Source organism: Elgaria multicarinata, chromosome 22, assembly GCF_023053635.1.
Source record: "Elgaria multicarinata webbii isolate HBS135686 ecotype San Diego chromosome 22, rElgMul1.1.pri, whole genome shotgun sequence".
NCBI lineage: Eukaryota > Metazoa > Chordata > Lepidosauria > Squamata > Anguidae > Elgaria > Elgaria multicarinata.
In genome coordinates this window covers 13,253,376-13,279,433 of record NC_086192.1, presented here as the reverse complement: position 1 = coordinate 13,279,433, position 26,058 = coordinate 13,253,376, and the positions used below count along the sequence as shown (strand labels likewise).

Sequence of the window (26,058 nt, the reverse complement as noted above, 5' to 3'; positions counted from 1 at the left end):
GCAGTAAAGCAGCAGTTTCTGCAGCTGAAACTCTCCCCACGGCCTGAGTTCGATCCCAGCGGAAGCTGGTTTCAGGCAGCCGGCTCGGGTCGACTCAGCCTTCCATCCTCCCGAGGTCGGTAAAATGAGTACCCAGTTAGCTGGGGGAAAGGTCATCACGGCCGGGGAAGGCAATGGCGAACCACCCCGCTATAAGGCCTGCCAAGAAAACGTCAGCGAAAACCTGGCGTCCCTCCAAGAGTCAGTAATGACTCAGTGCTTGCACGAGAGGTTCCTTTCCTTTCCGAACATCTCCAAAAACGGGGTGCGTCTTAGAATCGTGGGTGCGTTTATTATTTCTTAGAATCAAAGCTTTTTTTCTGTTGGTGGTACTGAAATTAGTGTGCGTCTTACAATTTGTCTCACAAACTTCTTTTGTGAACTGCCCAAAGAGCTCCAGCTATTGGGCGGTATAGAAATGTAATAAATAAATAAATAAATAAATAAATTGACAGCATCTTACAATCGAAGAAATACAGTATAAGAATTCATTGTCCTTGTTCCAGGCTTGTTCCAGGGTCTTAGTATAGCAATATCTATGCAATCTTCCTAAAAAGGCCCCTTCTTGGAGGATAATCACGAGCACCCCAAAACGTACCTCTAAACGCTTGTTGCATTTTGAGGATTCCGAACTAGAAGTCATTGGGTCGGTATGTGTCTGAATTATGTCCCAGCCATTATAACGGCAGTGTAATTACGTTTTCTTTAATAGAAGCCATACAAATTAAAGCTGGGAAGTACGTCTGTTTCGGCACGGACTCTTTAACATATCCCAAAACAATATTCAGAAGCGGCTGACATTTTAATCATTCATCTCGGCTTAAGCAAAGTTTGAAGTTTAATGCAAGGAGATGGTTTTAACATTCTCTTCATACTTTATTCTGTGACTGTTTTGCTTCCTTGACATTAACCTTTAATAGAGCTAAATTAAATATACATATCCTGATGAATAATTATGAGAGTGCCAACATTTTCATTTACGATATAATGCTTTCCAGGGATTTGGGAATTTATTGACTAAAGGTTTAGTCATTATTCATTTTATAATGTAGATGTTGGTAGTGCCACGGGCGGTTGGGGGGGGGGAAGAGGGGGGGTTAATATAAATTCCTGGCTAATTTTAGTCTGGGAGAGCCTTGCTGGTTTGCATATCTTGTGGCCCCTGGATAATTTGATTTTATTTTTTATTAAGTGTGTGCTGGGTATGATATGAGTGCGTTGGTGGAGGGGGGAAGGCATGCACTTCAGTACCTTCAAAACTTTTTGATGTGTTGATTTATAAATCATGTGTTGATTTATAAACTATGGAATTCACGACCACAAGATGGAGTGATGGCCACCAATTTGGATGGCTTCGAAAGGGGGTTGGATCAATTCCTGGGGGAGAAGGCTATCCATGGCTACTAGCCCTGATGGCTGTGTGCTATCTCCAGTATTTGAGGCAATAAGCCTGTGTGCACCAGTTGCTGGGGAACATGGGCGGGAGGATGCTGTTGCACCATGTCCTGCTTGTTCATCCCTGGCCAATGGCTGGTGAGCCACTGTGTGAACAGAGTGCTGGACTAGATGGACCCTTGGTGTGATCCAGCATCAGGGCGCTTCTGATGTTCTTAAAAGCAACCACAAATGCACAGAACTGTGCCACGTTGTGTGTCATCAGGGGGTTCCGAACTGATAATAGGTATTTTAAATCAAATGCTACAGATCTCCCGGGTGTTTTTTTAAAAAAAAGAGAATTGGGGTAAAAAGATCTCTGCGACCCCCTCCATATCTTGTTCCAGGAGCCTCCACCTGTGGGGAACGGTGCCAGAATGGTCCATTTTCGCCACCCTCTGGCAGTGAGACGTTTAGTCGGACACCCCAGTGGGGGGGCTTTAACCGCTCCAGTCTGCCACTTAACTTAAACATTATGATTGCTCCCATACCCTTCCCGTGTTAAATAACTTTTTAAATATATATATAATGTGAGATGAATATTTTAACAGTGCTAATAATGAAGAAGAAGGAAAAAACACCCCCAACATCTCTAGTCTCAAAACCACAAATGAGAAAGTGATGTAGTTATAAACTATGCATGCACTGCGAGGACGAACGGCCGGTTTTATTTATTTATTTTGGGCTTTGCTTTTTCGCCTCGCCTTACGGGGTGGCGACGCAGGGAGCCTCCTCTGAGCGGAGTAACACAACCCAGCACACCCTGCCTCTCCGCTCAACATAACCCAGGGCTGCTCTTCTGTAAACTCTGGTGCTGGGCTGGCATGCTACAACGCGCCCAGGCTCGCGTTTAGTGCGTTAAGAGAGGTACAATGGGCTTATTATACGCTTCCAGCAACTGAGGGTGGTCCGTAAAATTAATGATTGCGACGGCTGCAAATTAAGCGAGCTCCCTAATATGTACTGTTGTTGATCCTCCGAGATCGGTGTGTTTAACATTCCTCAGCGGGAGACTAAATCTTCGTAGCCGTTTCACAAGTGATGCTGGCGCCCACCGCCGAAATGTATGCAGCGCTGTTTTACGAGGTCTTTTCGGAGGCCAGGATTCTCCTGCTCTGGCTGGCAGGCTCACGGCCGACCCGGCCGCTCGGCGAAACGTAGTTTGTCCAGCGGTTCGCGGCAGGTGCGCCATGGCACCTTTGTCGAAACGCTTCCCGTGGGCACCTGCCTGGGTGTGCGGCAGAAAACGCTCAAGCGGCCTAATTCTGCCCTATCTCCTTGTCGGTTCTGCTGCTTCCCCAAGAAGGGAAAACTGTCTAGGTCTGTGAAATCCCAAGTCCCCTCCAAATAGCTGGTGTCTCTCATGGGTGAAACCTTCCTTCACAGGGTGGAACTTCTGCCCCGGGTAAATATAGTCTGCTCCAGAAATTATCCAAGCATGTAGTTATGAGACCTTCTTAAAAGGAGTTGTCCAAAGGTCCTTTTCTCGTTCTTTCTGGTATCTCGAGTTGCGTTCCTCAGCCCCTAACCCACAATGCTTTTCACTTGACCCATTGGACAACCATCTGTCAGGGATGCTTTAAGGTGGATTCCTTCATTGAGCAGGGGGTTGGACTCCATGGCGTTGTAGGCCCCTTCCAACTCTACTCTTCTATGATTCTATGACCCACAGTTGTATTGCTGTCCACTATCTTGTGATGAATGCCTTCAGGATAAGTGTTATCCCTGTATTTATTTCGTACTTATACTGTGCCCTTCAAGGAGCTCAGCGTGGTGTCCGTGGTTTTCTCCACCACGTTTTCTCCACACCACCACCCGGTTAGGTAAGAGGGGTTGGTTTGAAAGGTAGTGACTGAGTGAAGGTCACCCAATGTGTTTTGTGGCTGAGTAGGGATTTGAACATTTTGTATGTTCAAAATGTTGGGTGGTATAACAACTGGGTGGTATAAAAACGCAATAAATAAAAATAAATATTAAATAAATAATAAATTTCACTACCATGGTGTAGAGCAGCTAGGTAGGAAATGAGGGGATTTATAGTGGTGCGGTCTCCCTGCCTGTCCTTGGAGAGCCCTGGTGCTTTCCTGTGAGTTTTAGTTGTTTTTGTTATTGGATCTGTTCCTGTTTTTATTGTATTCCTACTGTTTTTCTTGTCTTTTTTTATTTTTCTTGATATCATACCAGTTTTATGCGTTTATTGGTATATGCCACTAAGGGAAGGGCGCTTCTGCTCTGAAAGGCGGCCAAGAAATACTTTAAATAAATAAATAATCACAGAGAAGCGATAAATAAATAATCATAGAGAAGCGATAGCGTTCCCAAAGATTGCAATGCTTTGGCAGTGCCCAGTAGTCGCCCCCTTTTGGGGAGGAGGTTATAATAAGGATGAACGGCTGGGGAAGGCAACGGCAAACCACCCCGCTATAAGGCCTGCCAAGAAAACATCAGCGAAAGCTGGTGTCCCTCCAAGGGTCAGTAATGACTCAGTGCTTGCACGAGAGGTTCCTTTCCTTCCCTTGTACTGAAACAATCTATAATATGGAGGAACGTGCGGGTCCTTCTAAATTATCTATCGGTTTCCTGGAAGTTGACGCATGGTCAGCGCAGATGGATCTTCAGAGCCCTTATGACAGCCCAAAGACTTCTGTTATCACATTGGAAGGACAGATTTACACCTCCTATAATGCAATGCATCGAGGACCTAATAACATTATCAACTTTTGAACCAGTGTTACATAGACGCAACTTGCAAGAGGATAAATATACGGATATTTGGTCTGCTTGTCTTGAAACCTTTGTGTATCTCTCTCCCTTTTCTTTTCCCTCCTCCAGTTTATATGAGGGAAATGGTGATAATTCTACATACCCAATCTATGGTGTTTCTCCAACACCACCACCACGTTTTTCAAGATGCATTTCTGTTTTGTTTGTTGATACTCACAATAATAATAAAAAAAGACTTCCGACAATGAAATCCAGAGCTTCCAGCCTTCCAGAGCTGGATTTGTTAGAAGGAATGTCGCCAGACGTCAAATGTGTAAAGGTGCACGTGCACCTATTCACGTCTACCAAGCGACCGCAGAAGGTTTTGAATGGTTCTGACGTCGTCTTTGTTTTCCTAACCGACTCCATCTTTGTCTTTGTATTGTTCAGATCCTGTTCCAGCCCTGGATCTGGGGCAGCAACTCCAGCTAAAAGTCCAGCGCATGCACGATATTGAAACAGAGAACCAGAAACTGAGGGAGACGCTCGAGGAATACAACAAAGAATTTGCTGAAGTGAAAAATCAAGGTAAGGTGCATTGGGGTGGGGCAAACGCTTATTTATTTAATTATTTTGGTGTAAACGTAAATAGGTTTGGCTTCATTTCAAGAAATGTGTAAGATGAGGAAATGTAACGATATGCCCTTCTTAAAAGGCAGTTCCCTGATGTCTCTCTTGCTGTAGAACAGAACCCAGGATGGAGATCTGGAGATAACAGAACAGTAGAGTTGGAAGGAGCCTATAAGGCCATTGAGTCCAACCCCCTGCTCAATGCAGGAATCCACCCTAAAGCATCCCTGACAGATGGTTGTCCAGCTGCCTCTTGAAGGCCTCTAGTGTGGGAGAGCCCACCACCACCTCCCTAGTTAACTGGTTCCATTGCTGTACTGCTCTAACAGTCAGGAAGTTTTTCCTGATGTCCAGCTGGAATCTGGCTTCCTGTAACTTGAACCCGTTATTCCGTGTCCTGCACTCTGGGAGGATCGAGAAGAGATCCTGGCCCTCCTCTGGGTGACAACCTTTCAAGTCCTTGAAGAGTGCTCTCATGTCTCCCCTCAATCTTCTCTTCTCCAGGCTAAACATGCCCAGTTCTTTCAGTCTCTCTTCATAGGGCTTTGTTTCCAGACCCCTGATCATCCTGGTTGTCCTCTTTTGAACCCGCTCCAGCTTGTCTGCGTCCTTCTTGAATTGTGGAGCCGAGAACCGGACGCAATACTCTAGATGAGGCCTAACCAGAGCCGAATAGAGAGGAACCAGTGTCTCACGCGATTTGGAAGCTATATTTCTATTAATGCAGCCTAAAATAGCATTTGCCTTTTTTTGCAGCCATATCGCAGTCTTGATCTTCAATCACCCCTTTTGTTTAGGGTTGTGTTGTCTCAAGTAGAATCACCTTGATAGCCTCATACCTGCCTTGATTAATTCTGTTGTTTCCATCTTTGCCTTTGGTGGTTCAGCTGTCATGTTTTCAACTTTTACGCTAGCCATTTTTCAGCTTTAAGGCCCAGCTACAACTCTATCCCAGCTATTGCCTACACTGTGTTTGCAGTGAATGCTTAGTAATGCGCCATTTTCTCTCTAGATTAATACATGGTACTACCCAGGTATGTGCAGCCTTCGCTGTAGTTACAGTGTGTTTATCCCTAGGGCAGAGTGCAGATATTGAAGTAATGTAGGTTAGTTCTTTAAGCGGATGGGCAAACCGTTAAAGGTGGCCATTGTACATGAAAATGCCATTATCTCAAGGCGCAAGCGCTCATCTCTCAAAAATGCTCCAGATTTCTGTTGTGCGCCGGCGTGGTTGGCCTTTGCAGCCAAGCATGTCTTGAATCAGGAAAAGGGGAGAGTATTCGTTCGCTCCAAACGCATTTTCCTTTCTTTGAGTCCTACGGTTGCCCTGAAAATATCCAGTTCTGGGCTTTCTGCCGGCGGCGAAATTACAAAGGCATTTGCAAACTACTCCGGCTCTTGCAGAGATGGCTGGCGCGCATTTTCAACCGAACATGAAGAGTAGAGAAGCTATTTATTTTCTTGCATTTCTGTATTAGAAGTGCAGCAGTAAAATATAGGGCCCACCCTAATTTATATCCGGGGTGTGTCTCCCCAATATGCATAGTTCTGTGAATGACTTCCTGAACGGAGAAGTCTTCAGCTGCTGATGAAAAATGGACAAAGTGATGTGTGAGCGTGCGTGCGTGCGCGCGCCTTTTGGAAAGGAATTGGACCTAGCATGCGCTGGCACAGACGTGTCCCTGTCTTCTGCCCTGACAGAGTTCACTTATATTAGTCACCCCTTGCATTTTGTGGGCAGATCCCCGTTCACGTTCCGTCGTCTGCAAAAGTAGCGGTAGCTCCTCCTTGCTGCCTCTCCTGCACTGGCGTAAGCCTCCTCTGGTTCCATACACCCCTCATCAGCTCAGCCACCGTACAATTCGGCAGGGGAAGATCTTGGGTTAAAAGCCAGCAAATTGTGAAATTCCTTTACATTTTGACCCCGCTGGAGAGCAAGCGCCATTTGGATTTTCTGTATCTGTGAGTCAGGGGAAGTGTAGGACATTCAACATAACCTGTTGCGATGCCCTATCTATACAGGAAAGGAAAGGAAAGGAACCTCTCGTGCAAGCACTGAGTCATTACTGACTCTTGGAGGGACGCCAGCTTTCGCTGACGTTTTCTTGGCAGGCCTTATAGCGGGGTGGTTTGCCGTTGCCTTCCCTGGCCGTGATTGCCTTTCCCCCAGCTAACTGGGTACTCATTTTACTGACCTTGGGAGGACGGAAGGCTGAGTCAACCCGAGCCGGCTGCCTGAAACCAGCTTCCGCTGGGATCGAACTCAGGCCGTGGGAAGAGTTTCAGCTGCAGAAACTGCTGCTTTACCGCTCTGCGTCACACAAGGCTCTCCTATCTATACATCCCCTAGACAAAAAAATTCTCAATTACATTCTTCGTTATCTTTCCGACCAATCTTCCCTTGAGCAAAACTGTATATCGCTGGCTGGCAATAATGTATTTATTACTGATCTGGTGGCAAAATATGAGTTCAATAAACTGTTGAACACACATCAGAATCAGGTTGGTTTTTTTCCTTGCTCTCTCTGGGTTTTTGCATTTTTACCTGTAGATTTTGTATTGTAGTCAGACCCAGAATGTTCAGATTCATAGTTTGTACGGAGCTGCTAAAGGCTTTTATTGTATGAAAATGAAGGAAACGTTTTAAGGGGTATAAAATGACTTATCACGTATTTTTGACAAACTGTTTTCACGTTGTTGGTTGTTTTATTATGTTCTTCATGGTTTTAATTTTTGTGAACCGCCCAGAGAGCTTCGGCTATTGGGCGGTATAAAAATGTAATAAATAAATAAATAAATAAATAAAATAAAAATAAAATAAAATTCGCCTTCGCTGCAAGTCAGTTGAGAGCCAGGCCCTAAGACTCCCAACACGTTTCGTAACGGAAAACTGGAGATTTTGTTCTGGTGTCTGTACTGATCTAGTTCCCCACTCGCGAGTTCTTAATGTATGCCAATGTGATTTTTATCTTTATATTCCATTTGTGCTCATTATTTTCATTTTACTTTATATTATCCATTTTTAACCTACTTCACTTATTTATTTTAGCTTATCTCTTTACTTGTTTTTATTATGTCGAATTGTGATGGCTTGTCGCTTTTAGCAATAAAGATTTCATTCATTCTAGCCCAGACGCTAAGATACCCTGGGTTGTTGCGGTGGGACCGTAGGTCCGTAGCAAGTCACCTGCTTTGCATGGTCCCAGGTTCATCCCTGGCTTCTCCAGGTAGGACTGAGGAAGACCCCTGCCCGAGAGCCCAGAAAAACACTGCTAGTCACTGTAGCCAGTACTGAACTCGAGGGGCCAATGGTCTTGACCCGGCATGTAGCCGTTCCCTGTTAGTCGCCTTCCCCCTGCCTTGAGCTGAATTGGCCGGCTCTTCGATAAGGCATCTCGCTGCTGATGTTTCACTCAGCTCCGCAGCCGGGTTAAAGGAACCTCCACTCTGCTTCCCGGCAAAGCGCATTGATCCTTCTCAACCTTAAACATTTAAAGTTCAATTTAGTATTTAGGGAGTAAAAGGTCTCCAAAGGGACTCGTAGCCATTGATTTTGTGTCAGAGTTGAAGAGCTAAAGCTTAAGCCAACGCTGCTGCTGCTGCAAAGACGTCTGATCTCTGCTGCCACGTGCGGTTGTTTACCAGTCCTTTTCTTTCTCCTCCCTCCTCCCTGTCTCTCCCCCCTCCCTCCCTCCTGCCCCATCCATCCCCCACCCCCACCCCACCCCAGAGGTGACAATAAAAGCACTTAAAGAGAAAATTCGGGAATATGAGCAGACCCTGAAGAACCAAGCAGAGACCATCGCTCTCGAGAAAGAACAAAAGTTGCAAAATGACTTTGCCGAGAAAGAAAGGTAAGTTGCGCGGGTCTTGCGCACGCAAACCTACTGGGCAGCTGTTGGGTGGCGATTTGGCGTCGGTTGACAGTGGAGTGGGGAATTGTGATTTCTGGGAAGGTTCAAATCCATCCTCCCCATTCGTCTCCCAGAGCGGGCTTTCAAGGCACACATCTTTTTCGGTGTTCGAAATCTGTAAATCATTCATCCGGAGGCTAGCTTGTCATGGCACAATTATCTGTAAAATTATTTGTGCGACAATGTGGATAAACAGAAACGTCGGAGCACTGTTGGGGACGTGTGTGATGCCGTCTCTTCTCGTTCCTTTTGCTGCCGGCTGTTCTGGTTATCCAATTAGCTCTTGGTGCTGCACTTTGCATTTTTGTAAGAGAGTGGCCGTGCTGGCCAGGGGGTGATGGGACTTGTAATCGGTGAAGGCAGATAGATTCCCCAGGTCTTTTGGACTTCAAACCCACCCACCCCCAGAACTCACCAGCATGGCCAACAGTCAGGAATGCTGGGAATTGAAGTCCAAAAAAAATCTCGAGATCTACCTTCTACCTATCCTTGTTCTAAGGGACACGCTGAGAGAGCTTTGATTCTGGGTGGGGTAGGGAAGTCCTGATCAACTCACATAATGGCTTCAAACCAGGTTCCCTTCTTCTGAAGTAAGAAGCCTTCTTCTGACGGAAGGATGCTTTGGATCCAACCCTGTGTCCTAGTGGAGCGCCATTCCCACAAACAAAGGGACCCATCCCTGCCCAGTAGCAAGCGCTGTGTGTTACAGCCTGGAGGGGAGGCAGGCCGAGGCAGCCTCAGGGGCTCCCACCACACAGCATCCGGAGAGGCTGAACCATAGCGGGCGGAAAGGTGGGGAAGGCCAGGCTCCATCTTGCCTCCCTAAACTGGTATATGCCCAGACTTGGCATGCGCGTGTGCCCAAACCATGCCCTGCCACCAGCTCTGCAGCTCCAGGCAGGGGGAAGAGGGAGATCCATGGGTCTTTCTGAGCTCCCAACAGTGTCAGTGGGGCCTGAGCACGCGGGTTGGAGAAGGGCAGCGCAAGCCATCGCCTTCCCTACGTGGGAAACCGATTGTCGTTTGTTTGGATTTCCGCTTCCTATGTTACTGGGGGGCGCGGGTCTTTCACGTGGCCTCTGGTCACCGCCTTTCTCTTCCCACAGGATGTTGCAAGAGACGCAGATGTCGACGGCCTCAAAGCTGGAGGAGGCCGAACACAAGGTGCAGGCCTTGCAAACAGGTGCGCCCTTTCCCCCACCCCTCCCGCGACGGGCACCAGCGGCAAAGGGAGGGGTGGGTGGCCTTGGGGGGGGTTCATCCGAGCGCTCACCGCAGGCCTGGAGCGGACACAGCGCTCGCCGGCTCCAAACCGTAGTCAAGAGATCGCAAGCGGGCCACGGGTTGCTGCCCCCCACGACCTGCTTGAATTCCTGGTTGGCATCAGCGAAGGGTCTTCCTTGCGTCCTCAATGGCAGGGGACGCAACCTCAGCCTGTGGGCCGAAGCGGTCTCAGCCTGGTTTTCCGGGATTCCCCAGATAGCCCCGCCTCGTTTCCCACAACCGCCAATCATTTGGAGGCTTCCTGGCTTTTGTTCAGATTTCTACCCCTTCCCGCAACTGCAAAAACGTAATGTGTGAATGCGCTCATTCAGCGACGGCAGACCCCTTCCTTGCGTGATGAAGGTCGGGACTAGTAGCTGAACACCGCAGCCCGAGCAGGCCCCTGGGATCCTGGTGACCACCAACGGCCCACGACGGACGAGCCGCTTGCAGCTGCGCTCAGTGTCTGGCCTCAATCCATCTGCTTCCTAAACCACGATCCGGCTGGGTCTGACTTTCTCGGGGTCTGAAAGGGGCCTGGAGATTGGGGTGGGGAAGCAGGAGGGTGCACACACCCTCCACCTGCCCCCCATCAGACAGTGAGGGAGAGGTGACCAGTTCCTGCCGGTCATCCGTAGCTCTTACTTGCCCATCAGACCTGCAGCCGGCCCGGCTGCTTTCCCATCTGTAGCCAAAACGGTCCCCGAAGGAACTGGCGCAGACAGCTCGTGTCGCCAAAGCAGATCTATAAATGGATTGCAGGAGGCCCGGCTCGATGGAGCGGGACGGGATCTGGAAACTTTCACGGTTCCAGAAAGAGGTGGCGCGGCTGGGTGCCGTCCGCGTCTCCGTGTGTTTTTCTAAAGGAAAGAATCCCGGAAAGCTTTTAGGCATTGTTTTCCTACGACGCGATTTTGTTTGGTCAGAGAGGAGGCTTAATGCAAGATGACTTTTTCAGACAGAGAACAGTTTATAGTTCAATCGTAATTGAGTGGCCTTTAAAAACACACACACACACACACCAAAAAAAACCCTGATGTGGCTCTTACCGTGTCAGTAATGCCTTGATGTGGTACTTTCCCTACCCCCCTTCTCCCTTCAGCCTTGGAAAAGACGCGGACGGAATTATTTGACCTGAAGACAAAATACGACGAGGAGACGACGGCAAAGTAAGTTTTCTCAGCCTCTTTCGATACATGCTTGCCTGTGTTTCGTACTCTCGTTCCTCTCGCTGGGGCCGTCAGACCCATCAAGACGTACGGCCGGTGCATCTTTCCCGACGCTTTCCAGTGGACCAGGCTTCTTCTCTATGTTGCATAAACACCTGGGTCTTTGTACAGCAGTGGCCAAAACCGCTGTTTGAAATGAACGTGTTTTGCAACTTGGCCTGCTTATAGAAAACGTTCCGTTTCGCGAAACTCAAAGGTTTATCTATCAGTGGAAAGAGAATTTAATGCTGAATTCGATACAAACAAACAGAACGCAAATATCTGCAGTCCAAAAAAAGTTAGGCTGGCTTTAGTCTAAAAACGCACACAGGTGTGATTGAGTGAAGAAGCGGATTGGAATTGCAAACCCGACTGGCCAATCGCAGTCCTTGTTCTGGGGACCCATCCCATGGCAGTAGCGGCGATACGTCCTGTTTCAAGTTGGGGAAAGTCAGTTTTGCTGTCTGTTCTGTAACTGAAGCGCCATGGGAGATGGTGTGAATATTTGGAAGTATTTCCCAAATCAAAAGTGTACGTATGTATAAACAGAGCCATGGCACCAAAGAAAAGAGTGGATTGGACACCCAGGAAAAGAAAGGCTGGTTGTATTCCGTGAATCAGGTCTTTCCATTGATAGATAAATATTTGAATTTCGTGAAACGGAACATTTTCTATAAGCAGGCCAAGTTGCAAAACATGAACATTTCAAGAAGTGTCCACCATTTGGGCCACCACTGTAGATGCTCAGACGAGCATGAGAACCGTTTGTGTGTATGGGAGTGGCGAAAGTTTCAGGAACCCCGTGCTTGCTGCTATCTGTGGCTTCGGCCCACGTGGCATGGCGGTCCGTCCCCCCCCGCCCCCAAATGGAGCCAGGACTATTTCCTAATCTTCATTTCTAAGTGTAACAGATTAAGGGAAATCCTTCCTCACACTGTGCGTGTAGTAGTATTTATTTTATTTATTTAAGGATTTTTATGCCGCCATTCAGCCAAAAAAGGCTCTCACGGCGGCTTACAAAAGTATTTCTTGACAGTCCCTGCCCACAGGCTTACAATCTAAAAGACATGACACAAAAGGAAAGGGGATTGGGAGGGAGGAGGAGGAGGAGGGGGAAAAGGAAAGAAAATTCAGGCACTACAATCTTAGTTGCAAAGTTCAGCAGTTACAGGTGACAGCAGGAGGGAGGGGGTTGTTAATCTAGTTCTTGCTAGCTGAAGCGGATTCTTCCCAGAGGACCTGAGTGTGCGGGGCGGATTGTACGGGAGGAGGCGATCCCGCAGGTCGCCTGGACCCAAACCATGTAGGGCTTTAAAGGTGATCACCAACACTTTATACTTCGCCCGGAAACTAATTGGCAGCCAGTGAAGAGATTTTAAGACTGGTGTGATGTGGTCACCCCTAGGTGTACCAGTGACCAGCCTGGCTGCCATATTTTGGACTAATTGAAGTTTCTGGACTAGGCACAGAGGTTGCCCCATGTAGAGAGCATTACAGAAGTCGAGCCTCGAAGTTACCAGTTGCTTATTAGAGGGAGAGATTATAACTACCTAATTATTATTTTTAAAAAGAAATCCAAAATTCGTAGTTGTTCCTAATACGTTCGATGTGTATATAAAACGCTTCCGGTAGGGAACTATGCCCCCAAAGGATCGTTATTGGTCGTCTCTGGGGCAGCGAAGGCGTTAAATGACCGAATCCGACATGGATTTGCCAAGCGTCGGCCGGGATTCCAGCAGCCGAAATCGACAAGACGCCATCAGTAAAGTTTTCCATGTGTAGGCTTGAAATAAAATGCAATTAGGCCTTTATGTGCGGAACAAGGATCCATTGATGACTACAGCTGGCCTTTGTTGTCTTCTGTCACTGCGTGTGGGAGGTAAAAAGTGCTCCTCTTCATGTTTATTAATGCAGGATTCCTGAGACAAAGGGCAGGCACAGTTTAATGTTTGTCGGGACACGGAGGGGTTTGCCAAAACAGTTGTGCAAGAGGATTTCAAGGTTTTCAAATTGCGGCCCTCCCTGGGTTAAATAAATGGATGGCGGCGCTGCCTGCTTCTCTTCGAGTGGCAAGCCGATCGGGGGGGATGGGGGGGAGTGAGAACATAGCCTCCCAAATGGGGAATACCTGAGGAGCCGGGCACGCGGAGGGAAGGCTTGGCAGTGAACGGACGGCAGGGCAGGAGGGGGGACAGGATGAGTCGGGGAGGTGCCCGGCTGTTTTGTACCAGGATGATTGACGGGGGAGGGACCAGAGCTCTGTGAGAGAGCACCTGCTTCGCCTTCAGAAGGTCTCAGGTTCCACCCTCAGTGGTGGGGAAATGCCTGTTGTCTCCCTGAGACCTTGAAGAGTCAGAGACCCGTCAGGTTGGACCGTACCAGATGGACAAAACAGTCTGACCCAGTGGAGGCTGGGGGCTCCGATGTCAGTGGGGCAGGGGAATCCGTTCCGGGTTTCAGTCAGAACCGGTTCGAACTCGAAAGGAGCTAATCCCCTCCGGGTTTCAGTCCGAACTCGAAAGGAGCTAATCCCCTCCGGGTTTCAGTCCGAACTCTAAAGGACCTAATCCCCTCCAGGTTTCAGTCCGAACTCTAAAGGACCTAGTCCCTTCTGGGTTTCAGTCCGAACTCTAAAGGACCTAATCCCCTCCGGGTTACAGTCCGAACTCTAAAGGACCTAATCCCCTCCAGGTTTGCCTTCGAACCAGTCCAAGCTCTAAAGGAGCTATCCAAGGTGTGCAATCCGGAAGCTTTGCAGCAATGAGAGCCAAGCCATGATTCGGACAGGATGCCTACACCATGATAAAACTGTGGTCCTGCCCCTCTTCTCTCCCCCCACCCCCAATACCCTGTTTAGTTAGGCCCACGGTTGTTTGTGATATAATCTGTCGTCTTAAAGGCATAGCGCTCATTAAATTTGTCATTCTCATTCCAGCAAGGTGGCTTCTAATAAAAGTGTCTCTGTGTACAGTAGTTCCGAAAATGGAACTTAAAAGCCCACCCAAGTCTATAAAAACCTTGTACAGGAATAGCGAGAAACTAGAGCCCGCAGGGATAACGTATAGGGGGACGGAGGACGTTTCCCAAAGAAAACGGCCACAATCACTCCCTGCCTATTCCTAACGGGCTGTTCCGCTTGCTGACCCACGTGATGGAGGCAGCGCATGGCTTATTGCAGGTGTGATGTCTTCGAAAGCCGGTGGGGGCCAAAGCCTCTTGCCAGTAACCGCTTGGATGTTAAAAGCTTCCTGCCACAGAACGGAATCTCCGCTGCTTCTGCCGCTCCTCTGGACACGATCCAGAGGAGTAGGAGTCCAGGAGCGGGACATTCCAGGAACAGGGAGAGAGATGGGCTTTGGAGGAGGGGTGGGGGAAATGGGTTACGTTTCTTCCCTGCCTAGCAAATTAAGGGATGGGTTTCCATCTACTTCTCCCTATCAGGGTCTGGATTCCACCCCGAACTATGGGATCGGAACGTCGCTGCCCTGGAGAACTCTGCTTGTTCCTTTGGAGGTGTTTTTAATTCACCCAAGAAGGCCGTGTTGGTGTTTTTGATTATTCTGTTGCTCTAGTTTCTGAGCTCCGGAGACGTCAAAAAGTTGCTCTGTTGGACTAAATCATTTTTGTTGCTGTTCGTCATAATACCGGGTTTTGTATTTGGCGATTTATCAGCCGGGCAGGTGATCTAGTGCCGTTTTTTGTGCTATTTGTGTGGGGTTTGGCGGCTGTTGGCGTGGGGTTTAGGGGCAGAACGGTACGATGGCCTCGAGGTGGATTTGATCTTTTCATTTTGGGGTTCAGATTGCTTGCGAACTAGAGGCTCCTGGTGTGGTCGTTTGGTTTGACAAGGACGATTTGGTGGTGGTGGTGGTGGGCTGTCTGGAGGCCTCTGGGATCCCACGTGGGATTCCGCCGAGTCCGTGCGAAAGCCCGGGTGGATTTTGGTGAGTCCTCCCCAAATTCAGCCACGAGTTACCTCTGCTCAAATTTGGCAGGGGAATTCCATTTGGAGGCTGCATTGAGAACAAACTTCGCATTTCTCCTTCTATCTGTCCGAGTGTAGTCAAATGCTCTCTTCTGGGAGGTTTCTACTTCCGTTCCATCACCCTGTTGTGCCTGTGCGTTTCCTCGAGTCAAATCTTTCAGACACTGGTTTTTAAAGGCCCGTGGCTGATCGTGCGGACACTTTCGTGTGGCCGTTGTGTTTCGCTTTAAGGCCCTTGATGTTAAAACGTGTCACATTTTAGCTTCAGCACCACGCAAGCCAGGCCTGAGCACCCAAGTCTCCAGTATTCGAGGCAATAAGCCTGTGTGCACCAGTTGCTGGGGAACATGGGCGGGAGGGTGCTGTTGCACCACGTCCTGCTTGTTCATCCCTGGCCGATGGCTGGTGGGCCACTGTGTGACCAGAGTGCTGGACTAGATGGACCCTCGGTCTGATCCAGCATCAGGGCACTTCTGATGTTCTTATGCTTGGATTTCGGTCCTTGTTGGAGACTGAAAAGGGGGAAACGGATGAAATAATAGGATGGGATCGCTCCGCGGGAGGACTCCCCCCTCTGCTCCGCTGCCCCTGCACATAAACACACCGCCTCCCGGGAGGCAGATTGAGTGCCGCCCCAAACAGCCGCCCGCCCCTGCGAACCGGCCTTCGACGCTGGAGAGTTTCCTTTCCGAGAGACCGGCACGGAGATAATTGAACCCTTTGATTTGTTTCACGGTTTGTTTGCCCTTTCGTTCCTTTCCCGAGGTGCTGTTTGTTGAGGAATGTCTCCGATTGCCAGGGAGATGGTGGGGTGCCTCGTGCTTCCCCGCCAGCCGGAGCCGAGGACCGCGCCGCGCCTGCGACATGCATTTTTCATGCAGAACTCTCTGCCCCGGCCGCACGGCTGCGCGGCCCTCTCTGGAGCTTTCAGATTTAACGCGCCGTTGAGCAGAGCACTGGCTCGGGGCAGTCGGCATCAGCCGCCGTTAACCCCTGCTCTGCCCGGCGCGGAGCAGCTAATTTCCCCACAGAGCAAGCCAGTTGGAGCTGGGAAAGCTTGGGGTTGCGTTTTGTTGTCTAATGATTATTTTCATCGATGCAAAAAGCGGGTGGCATTAAGGCCTTCACCAGTTGAGGCCTCCAGATACAGATTTATCGTTGCTGCAGTCCCTCCGTCTTTCGAGCCTTTCCTTCTGGCCTGTTCTTCACCAGAGCCTACGCGGGTTTGGTTTTTTATTTCTCTCGTTTTTACGAGAGTCAGGGCTCCTGCAGGGGCGAATGTAGGCAGCTGTCTTATATGGACACAAGCCATTGGTCCATCCAGTCCAGCCTTCCCCATTCTGGTGGCCTCCAAAAGCCTTGGACTGCAACTCCCAGCATCCCCCATGGCTGACTGGGTAGGGATGTTGGAAGAATCTGACCAGGGAGTGAACTTCACTGAGCTTTCATCACCGTGAACCCCCCCCCCCCCCACGTCTGCTCATTTACTCACGAGGTGGCCCGGCTGGATGCGAATTGAGTCGACTGGATGCGAATTGAGTTGGGCTAATTCACGGATTTTCGGGCGGGGTGTGTGTGTGTGTGTGTCTCCCCTGAAAGAGACATTTACACAATTTGTGGCTGTAATTTGCGGAAGTTGCAGCCGTAATGCGCTTGATTTGCGCAGTTTGCAGCCGCGATTTGCACAAACGGCAGGGGCAGTGTGCCCAGCGTAAACGTACCGCGGCTGGCATTTGCGCGAAGTATGACTGAAGTTTTTGCAAATTATCGAGTAAAAGCTGCTTCAAGATGGGGGGAGAATCCGAGAGGAGTTGCCAAGCTTAGGGAAAATCCAGTGAGCCATATAGCCCTCAAAAGTGCCATATAGCCCCATGACAGCCATCCCTAAGGCTGGGGGGTGCTGGGAGTTGTAGTACAACACATCTGGAGGGCACGAAGTTGGGGAAGGCTTGATCTATCTAGTTTCAGGCTGCCTTCCCAGACTGGTAGCAGCAGTCTTATTTATTTATTGCATTTATACCCCACCTTTTCTCCTCCACGGAACCCAAGACAGCATACATAATCCTCCTCCTCCTCCTCTCCATTTTATCCTCACAACAACAACCCGGCGGGGTAGGTTGGGCTGAGAGTCTGTGACTGGCCCGAAGTCACCCAAAGGGGTTTCCATGGCCGAGTGGGGACTAGAACCCGGATCTCCTTATTCCCAGTCCTTCCCAGCCTTACAACCTGAGATCCTTTCAAAGGGAGATCCCCGGTGGCATAGAATCATAGAATAGCAGAGTTGGAAGGGGCCTACAAGGCCATCGAGTCCAACCCCCTGCTCAATGCAGGAATCCACTCTAAAGCATCCCTGACAGACGGTTGTCCAGCTGCCTCTTGAATGACTCTAGTGTGGGAGAGCCCACCACCTCCCTAGGTCACTGGTTCCATTGTCATACTGCTCTAACAGTCAGGAAGTTTTTCCTGATGTCCAGCTGGAATCTGGCTTCCTTTAACTTGAGCCCGTTATTCCGTGTCGAACCTGGGGATTTTCAGCATGCAACACGGGCAGGGCCTCTTCTATTGAATTGGGACCCCCCCCGTCCCTCCGCAAGGGCTGCCATCAGCTGATGCCCGTGTAGTCCAGCGACCTTCCTCTTGGCTGTACAGGATGGTTTATCAGCTGGATCAAGAAATCCCGTCCTAGGGACTGTTGAATAACAACCCCCCTAGGGTTTTTCCTCCCCCCTGCCCACTTCTCTTCCTTTCTTCGCTGTCCATTCACCAGTGTCCGATGAAGCATAAGAACCTCTAGCCATAACAGTTTCCAGAGGGGTAGCTGTGTTAGTTTGTTGCAGCGAAAACAACGAGTCTTGTGGCTTAAAGACTAAGGAATTTGGTGCCTCCAGACTCTTCATCATTCTGTCGACTGTTCCAAAGCATCTCTGCTCTGCTTCATAGCGTTGGTATCCTAACAGCGTCGGTATCCTAACGGCATCTGTGTGTAAACTGGCTTGGACCTTCGAATCCCACTACAGCTTCAACGTCAAACATCTCTTGTGTTGACCGAGTCAGGGTTACTTCAGGCCAGGATTTCCCAAATTCCTGATGGCCGGAGAGGTCAGTTGATGGGCCCCCCCCCCGATTAAAATTGGAGCCACGAAAGCGGATCTCCTCTCGATCCGTTCCAAGGCCGTGTTGCGAGCCTTTGTGGACCCTGAGAACACGGGAGCGAGAATATGGAGACCTGCGACTCTGCAGCCTTGATCTGCGCAAGGGGCTCTTCCAAACCTGAGGGCGTGGAGTCACCATCAGTGTCAGGATCAGGCCCATTCTCCCTAGGGTGAGGGACTGGGTTCCGCAGCCTCAGTCCAAGTCGGAGGTTGAAGAAGCAGAAGCAGATGCACACCAGGAAGCGGGGGAAGAGATTCTCCAAGACTCTCCAGGAGTCCAGGAGGAATCTTCCTAGGAGCTTATCGAACAGGATGCCCAGACTCAGAGATCCCCCTCGCCCTGCCCCTTGGGATCTCAGTCTCTGTTGGACGGGGAGGGAGCATCGGAGGTGACAGAGTCAAGCAGGCGGAGTGGAGAGGAGACGGGAGGCGCTCCACCAAGCGGGCCGCTCCGCAGAGGCTTTGCCTTCAACACCTGCCCTGAGGGAAGGATCCAGGAAAAGCCAGCAAAAGTTGATAGGCTGTTCTTAAGCTGATTTCGCTTAGAAGACAGCTCCCAGCATTCACACACTTCTCAGGCCTCCAGGATCTCTTTATTGTCTCAGCGTCGCTGCGGGAAGGCTTGGAATCACGACAACCCGCCACGGGAGGAAGCGGTTACCGGTGGCATCCCTCACGCAGAATACGAGTCCCATGTGCTCTTGCACAGCATCTGCTTCAGATTCCAGACTTCGTCCCTAGTGGAGGGGACCTTTCAGGGTGGAGCACACGGTGAGCTAGGAGTATGGCGTCCTTGCAGCAGCCTTTCCAAACCCAGTGCCCTCCGTAGGTATTGGACTGGAACTCCCATCGTCCCCAACCAGCCTGGCCAAAGTTGTCTGGGTATGATGGGAATTGCAGTCCCAGCACGTCCGGAGGGCACTAAGTTGGAGAAAGCAGGCCTAGAGTGTCGGTGTATGACCCAGGTTCAACCCCCCCCCTCAGCCATGAGGTTTGCTAGACAAACCTGGGGCAGATCCCTCCTTCTCTCTCTCTCCCTCTCCCCACTCTCTCTCCCCCTCTCTCTCCCCTCTCTCTCCCTCCCTCCCCCTCTCTCTTCCTCTCCCCCCTCTCCCTCCCTCCCCTCTCCCTCTCCCTCTTCGTCTCCCCCTCTCCCTCTTCGTCTCCCCCTCTCCCTCTTTGTCTCCCCCCTCTCCCTCTCTCTTCCTCTCCCCCTCTCCCTCCCTCCCTCCCCCTTTCCCTCCTTCCCCCTCTCCCTCCTCTCCCTCTCTCTCTCTCTCCCTCCCTCCCCCTCTCCCTCCTCTCCCTCTCTCTCTCCCTCTCTCTCCCCCCTCCCTCCCTCCCTCCCTCCCCCTCTCCCTCCTTCCCCCTCTCCCTCCTCTCCCTCTCTCTCTCTCTCCCTCTCCCTCCTCTCCCTCTCTCCCTCCCTCCCCCTCTCCCTCCCCCTCTCCCTCTCTCTCTCCCTCTCTCTCCCCCCCTCCCCCCTCCCTCCCCCTCTCTCTCTTTCCCTCCCTCCTTCTCTCTCTCTCTCTCCGCCTAAAGCTGCCTCATAAGGTTTTCGTGATAACCTCACTGCCACCACCAGCACAGTGCACCCTGGCCTGAGCTCCCGGGGAGAAGGATATACATGCAAGTAATCATTTTTAGCACGTGCCAAATTTCTTCTCCTATCGAGTAAACACAATAAACAGAAGGTCTTGCAGGTCGGATTTTATCTCCCGGCAGGCGTCGGTGCCTCTGATTTGAGAAATCAAGCACCGGTGTACAGCATTCACCATCTTCCCCTCGCCCCATCCGAAATCTTATTACACATTGCAGATCGCTTCCTGTTATTGAAAACTTGAGTAGGCCCAACTGTCTCTCCAGCCTCTGCCGATGCGTCCACCGGCATAGCTAATGAAGGCTCCGGGAATATTTCTTTGGAAATAGTCGCGGATGATGCCTCTTCTGCCACCCAGCTAATGTGTGAACAACTGCATTTGGAGAGAGAGAAAGGAAACGTACATCTGTAGAGCTGGCATCCATAATGGGAAAAGGAATATTTAAAACGTGGTAGAGGGAGATGTCAGCGGCGGAGAGTCTGACCGAGTACAAAACCGTCGGAGGTGTTAATGGCACTCAGCAAAGGATTTATGCTCCAGCAGTGTTTAAAGTGTTTGCCTTGAGCCCTTCTGAATCACACGCACAACTTGACTTTAAAGTGATACCTCGGAAGTCCATTTACACTTTTCCAATCGCGGATGGGGTCCGACTTCTCCACCAAAAAGTTTCCCCGTGGCAACAGGAGAACAGAGAGGAAAGGCCAGCCAGGCAGAAGACTCTTCACCAATGGCAAAAAGTTTCTCTGGAAGGGAACATTCCAAGCAACACAGGAAGCTGCCATAGACTCAGTCAGACCATGGGTCCGTCTTTCCCAATGTCGTCGACACTGACCGGCAGCAGCAGTTCCTCCGGCTTTTAGGCAAGGAGATGTTCCAGACCTACCTGGAGGTGCTGCGGATTGAGCCTGAGGCCTTCTGCGTGTAGAGTAGGGGATCTACCACTGAGCCATGGCCCCTCCTGAGCGTCCTCCAGAAGCTTGACTAAACCCTGTGTCCCAGGAAAGGCCGGGGTAGGGAATTTCTCCTTAAAGCAGTTGGCAGGAACTTCATGTCCTGTTCTTTGGTCTCTTGAGGTTCACAGGGGAAGCTGGTAACGCCCAGTGGCAGTGAGGACAAGGTAAGAAGGAAACAGGACCTTGGATAGCTCCTAGTGGGCCCTGTTGATTGGAGCCCTCTCTTACCACAACAATAGGAAGATGTTGTTAACAGCAACAATATTTATATACCGCTCCATAACAAACACAGATTCCGGAGTGGTGAACAACAGAATAAAACCATGATTAAAAACAGCGAATTAAAATGGTTCCATTTAAAACAAAGGACAAATATTCACACTGGCTGGTCAGTTGAGGAAGGCTTCCTGGAAAAGAGTTGTTTTCAGGAGGCGCCGGAAACAGCTTACTGTTGGCACGTGCCTGACCTCCAGGGGCCGGGAATTCCAGAGAGAAGGGGCCACCACACTGAAGGCTCTTCTCTTCATGGGCTTCAGTGGGGCCAAAGGTCTATGTGGAACCACCAGGAGCATGCCCTCCAATGACCTCAGTGACCAGGCAGGTTGGTTAAGCCAGTTTTGACTGGTTCTGCCTGAAACCCGGACCAGATTCGCCGCCCCACGGACATCGGAGCCACCAGTCTCCACTGGAATCAGGTTAACAGCAGTGCTAATACATCCCTTGGGGGAAATTTGCCGTCGGGAGGAGAGTTGGAATGCAAAGTTCCTCCCATGTTTATTGCCCAAGCCAAAGTGACAAAAGGAACATCACGACAAGAAATTCATATAGCTGAGGAATAAAAAGTAAAAAGAAGAATATTCATAGGATATAGGAAGGCCCCCAGGCCCCTGGTTATTCCAGCATTCCAACCAAATTGGCTCTAATTTTCTTTGCTGTCAGTACAAACCTTGAAACTCAGTAGTTAGTTGCTGCGTCCGGATCTGATAAGAAATAACAGAGTGTTTCTGACCTCTGAAGCAAATTCATGAGCTGCTGGGATGCCATTTATGAACGTAACTCCATGTCACTAAACGGGACATTTCAGAAGGTAACGCACCAAGTTAAAATCACCAGGGGCGGGGGGATTTTAACGGTATTCTTTTTATCACGGTTTTATCGTTGCAATGATTGGTTTTGTTTTATTTTATAAACCGCCTTGGGGTTGACTTACTTTTAAATGAAACGCAACATAGAAATGATCTGGAGTTAATAAACGGATAGACAGGAAAGGGAGGTTTGTGGATTTCAGCGGGAGAGAGTGGGAGGGCTCCTGCACAGCCCCTAGTTCATTTCCGTTCCAGAGAGGGAGCTGCGTTAATGTGCGGCCATAAAGCCTCTCTTGTGTCTCCTTGGATTTTATTTTATAAACGGCTCAATGAAAATGTCAACCCAGTGTCAAACTCCATGTTAGGCTTTATAAGAAAAGGAATTGAGAATAAAACGGCCGGTATCATACTGCCCTTATACAAATCTATGGTGTGACCGCACTTAGAATACTGTGTCCAGTTCTGGTCACCACACCTAAAAAAGGATATTATAGAGCTGGGGAAAGTGCAGAAAAGGGCAACTCGGATGATCAAGGGGTTGGAGCATCTCTCCTATGAAGGAAGGTTACAACCAGGATGATCAGGGGTCTGGAAACAAAGCCCTATGAAGAGAGACTGAAAGAACTGGGCATGTTGAGCCTGGAGAAGAGAAGATGGAGGGGAGACATGATAACACTCTTCAAATACTTAAAACGTTGTCACACAGAGGAGGGCCAGGATCTCTGCTCGATCCTCCCAGAGTGCAGGACACGGAATAAGGGGCTCAAGTGACAGGAAGCCAGATTCCAGCTGGACATCAGGAAAAACTTCCTGACTGTTAGAGCAGTACGACAATGGAATCAGTTACCTAGGGAGGTGGTGGGCTCTCCCACACTAGAGGCCTTCAAGAGGCAGCTGGACAACCCTCTGTCAGGGATGCTTTAAGGTGGATTCCTGCATTGAGCGGGGGGTTGGACTCGATGGCCTTGTAGGTCCTTCCAACTCTGCTATTCTATGATTCTATAACAGCTGGGATTGTTTAGCTTGGAGAAAAGGAGGCTAAGGGGAGACATGATAGAGGTGGACAAAATTATGCCTGGTGTGGAGAATCTGGAGAGGGAGACATTTTTCTCACTCTCTCAAAATACTAGAACCCAACAGGGTCATCCCATGAAGCAGATTGGTGGGAGATTCAGGACAAATAAAAGGAAGGACTTCTTCACACAGCGCAGAGTTAAATTATGGAACTCACTGCCACAAGAGGTAGTGAGGGCTACCAATTTGGATGGCTTTAAAAGGGGGTTGGATAAATTCCTGGAGGAGAAGGCTATCAATGGCTACTAGCCCTGATGGTTATGTGTTACCTCCAGTATCCGGGGCAGTAAGCCTGTGTGCACCTGGGGAACATGGGTGGGAGGGTGCTGTTGCACCATGCCTTGTTCATCCCTGGCCGATGGCTGGTTGACCCCTGTGTGAACAGAGTGCTGGATTAGATGGACCCTTGGTCTGATCCAGCAGGCCACTTCTGATATTCTTATGGATCCATTGTGTCCTCCGTTTTTGTGGACTGGAAGCCACTTTGTCAAATGCACAAGGATAACTCTTCACGAGCTCTAGAATATGAAAGCTTATGCCATGTTAAACTCCTTTAAAAGGATGCGATCTTCATGGCCTCCAGGAGGGGACTTCCTGGATTAGGGCGTTAGCATTACGTTAGCATAAGTCCCTTGAGGTAAACACATCGATACCCGCAAGTGTAACTCATGACGGACAAATCTGTCGATTTCAATTTCGTTCAAGTTCTTGTTTTTTCAAACTTCAGTTCCGTCCACATCCGTTTGCATTTTTTTAAAAGAAAAGGTCCGCGTGAAAATTTGTGGGAATGTTTGTGCATATTCTAATGCATTTATTTTTTTTGTAAGCAACTTCCCCCAGTATTTATCCACATTTTAATAATAATAATAATAATTGGGGAACTGTATTGCAAAATTTAGAATTTTTATTTATTTATTTATTTAATTTATATACCACCCCATAGCCGAAGCTCTCTGGGCGGTTTACAAAAGTTAAAAACAGTGAACATTAAAAAGTATACAAAAATTAAAACCCATCAAAAATATTTAAAAAAACAACAACAGTATAAAACAACAGTATCCATTTAAACCACAGAATATAACCCAGTTATATTTTTGAAGTATGACTGGGTCACAATTCATGAATTCGTTTCAGGAAAGTGTGAACGAACGTATGAACTGTACCGATTTCTCTCCCACTCCCGAACTGTAACTCATTTTAAGCTGACAGTTTGCCATGATTGCCTCCCAAATATGTCCTTCCCGGGAAGTGGTGAATCCTGTTATTTTGTTTAACACTTCTGCACAAGCTGCAGAATTTATTTTTATAAGAATAATAATGATGATGATGATGTCATTTGGTTTTGACACATTAAAATGGCAGGCATCAAATATTTGTGTAACACACAGCTTCATTCTATGAGCCGCAATGTTTGGGGTGGAGGTGGGTGGTTATTCGGTTCCCCTCCATCCCCGAAGTTGAGTGAGCCATGACAGCCTCTGATTGCTCTTTAGGTCACACGCTGGAAGATCACCTGTATTTGTGCTGCTGTCTACACACTGTTTGTTTTATTGCACATGGAAAATTAACACTGTGCTGTGCTGCCCAAGGCCAAACTGAGGGTAATTCTCTATATTGTTTCTGGCTCTCTCTGTGTCGAAAGGAAGGAGAGGGAGCGTTGCTGTGTTTGGATCCTGCGGTATTACAGTGGCGGGGAAAAACAAGCGGGTGCGTGCTATAGCTCTCATGTCTTGGTTTTGGGTTTTCCAGAGGTATCTGGTTGGTCACCATAGATACAGAATGTTGAACAAGATAGACCAGTGGTTCCCAAACTTTTTCAGGTCACCGCCCCCTTGGTTCCACAAACTCATGCCCAGTGCCCCCAACCCTACACTATAAAATTCATTATTCAGAATAACTAAGGAAGATAATAACAATAAAATTCAAAACAGTAACAATTAATTGAATATTTATTCAAAATCCGAAGCACCTGCCGCAGGCTTGCCGAGGGAGGGAGGGAGGGAGGGAAAAGAGAGCGAACGCCTCTGTTTTGCAGCCGGCGTGGCGGGGCACACCAAGCAGGGTATGTCTCTTCATTAGCATTTTAGTGCTTTTGAAACATTTCAATTCACCATTAAAAGGGCTCTTCTTAAACGGTATTAATACATGTGTGGATTCTTCCCCTATATGGCTTGGGACCAAACTACCTCCTCCCATAAAAATGTCCCTGGGTTTTAGGACCTTCTGGAGAGGCGCTTCTCGGAAAAGACCACCTCGAGCGCCCCCTTGCCGCCCTTTTGCCTCTTAGCGACCCCCTGCCGCCCCCTTGCTTCTTAACACCCCCCTATGCAATCCCACCGCCCCCAAGGGGGCGGTACCGCCCACTTTGGGAACCACTGAGATAGACCTTGGGTCTGATTCAGCAGGGCCCTTCTAATGTTCTTAGTACCCGTTGCAATTGAAATATTTCTCTCCCAATTTAACTCTTCCATCCCTCCCCCACCCCTGGATCAATAATAAGTTGAAACAAGAAACAGAGGAAGGATTCTGGAAATCCATCTACCAAAAGATCTGAATTGGGCATATATTTATCCTTACAATTTTGGAAGACGATGCATTTTGGACGACAGCGCAGTTGAACGTCAAAGATGCTTATGTGATTCGTAAGTTGTTCTCTTCAGAGAAGGACAGCACAGCTTGTATGGATCTTTAAAAGATGGCTGAATGCAAAAAAAATTTTTTTTTAAATGAAATATAGTATCAAGATTTGGTCAGTTAACAAGTCAAATATGTATTTTTCAGGCATTGACTTTAGTAAATCAACAAAAAGGTACTTTAATCGTCAATGAGTTTGATACTTAAGCCAATAAAAACAAAATGAGTTAACTATTAATACAAAACAATGAAGGTAACTTTTGGAAAACTGTAATGAATGAATTATTATAACTTTACTAATGTTAGATAAAGTGTCTATAAATGTGAACGATTCACTGAAGTCTTTTTCTTTGGCTTTTATCCTGGAACACCAAGGTCAGCCT

General features: G+C 48.8%; 1 protein-coding gene across 2 annotated transcripts in view; it reads left to right on the top strand.

The window, feature by feature from the left end:
• Window positions 1-26,058, top strand: part of CUX1 (cut like homeobox 1) — a 313,297-nt gene that overhangs the window by 170,463 nt on the left and 116,776 nt on the right. For both annotated transcript variants that reach the window (XM_063146717.1, XM_063146718.1), the window contains exons 5-8: window positions 4,627-4,764; window positions 8,537-8,660; window positions 9,827-9,903; window positions 11,086-11,152. In XM_063146717.1, coding sequence (XP_063002787.1) covers window positions 4,627-4,764; window positions 8,537-8,660; window positions 9,827-9,903; window positions 11,086-11,152 — 406 coding nt within the window. The remainder of the gene's footprint in view (window positions 1-4,626; window positions 4,765-8,536; window positions 8,661-9,826; window positions 9,904-11,085; window positions 11,153-26,058) is intronic.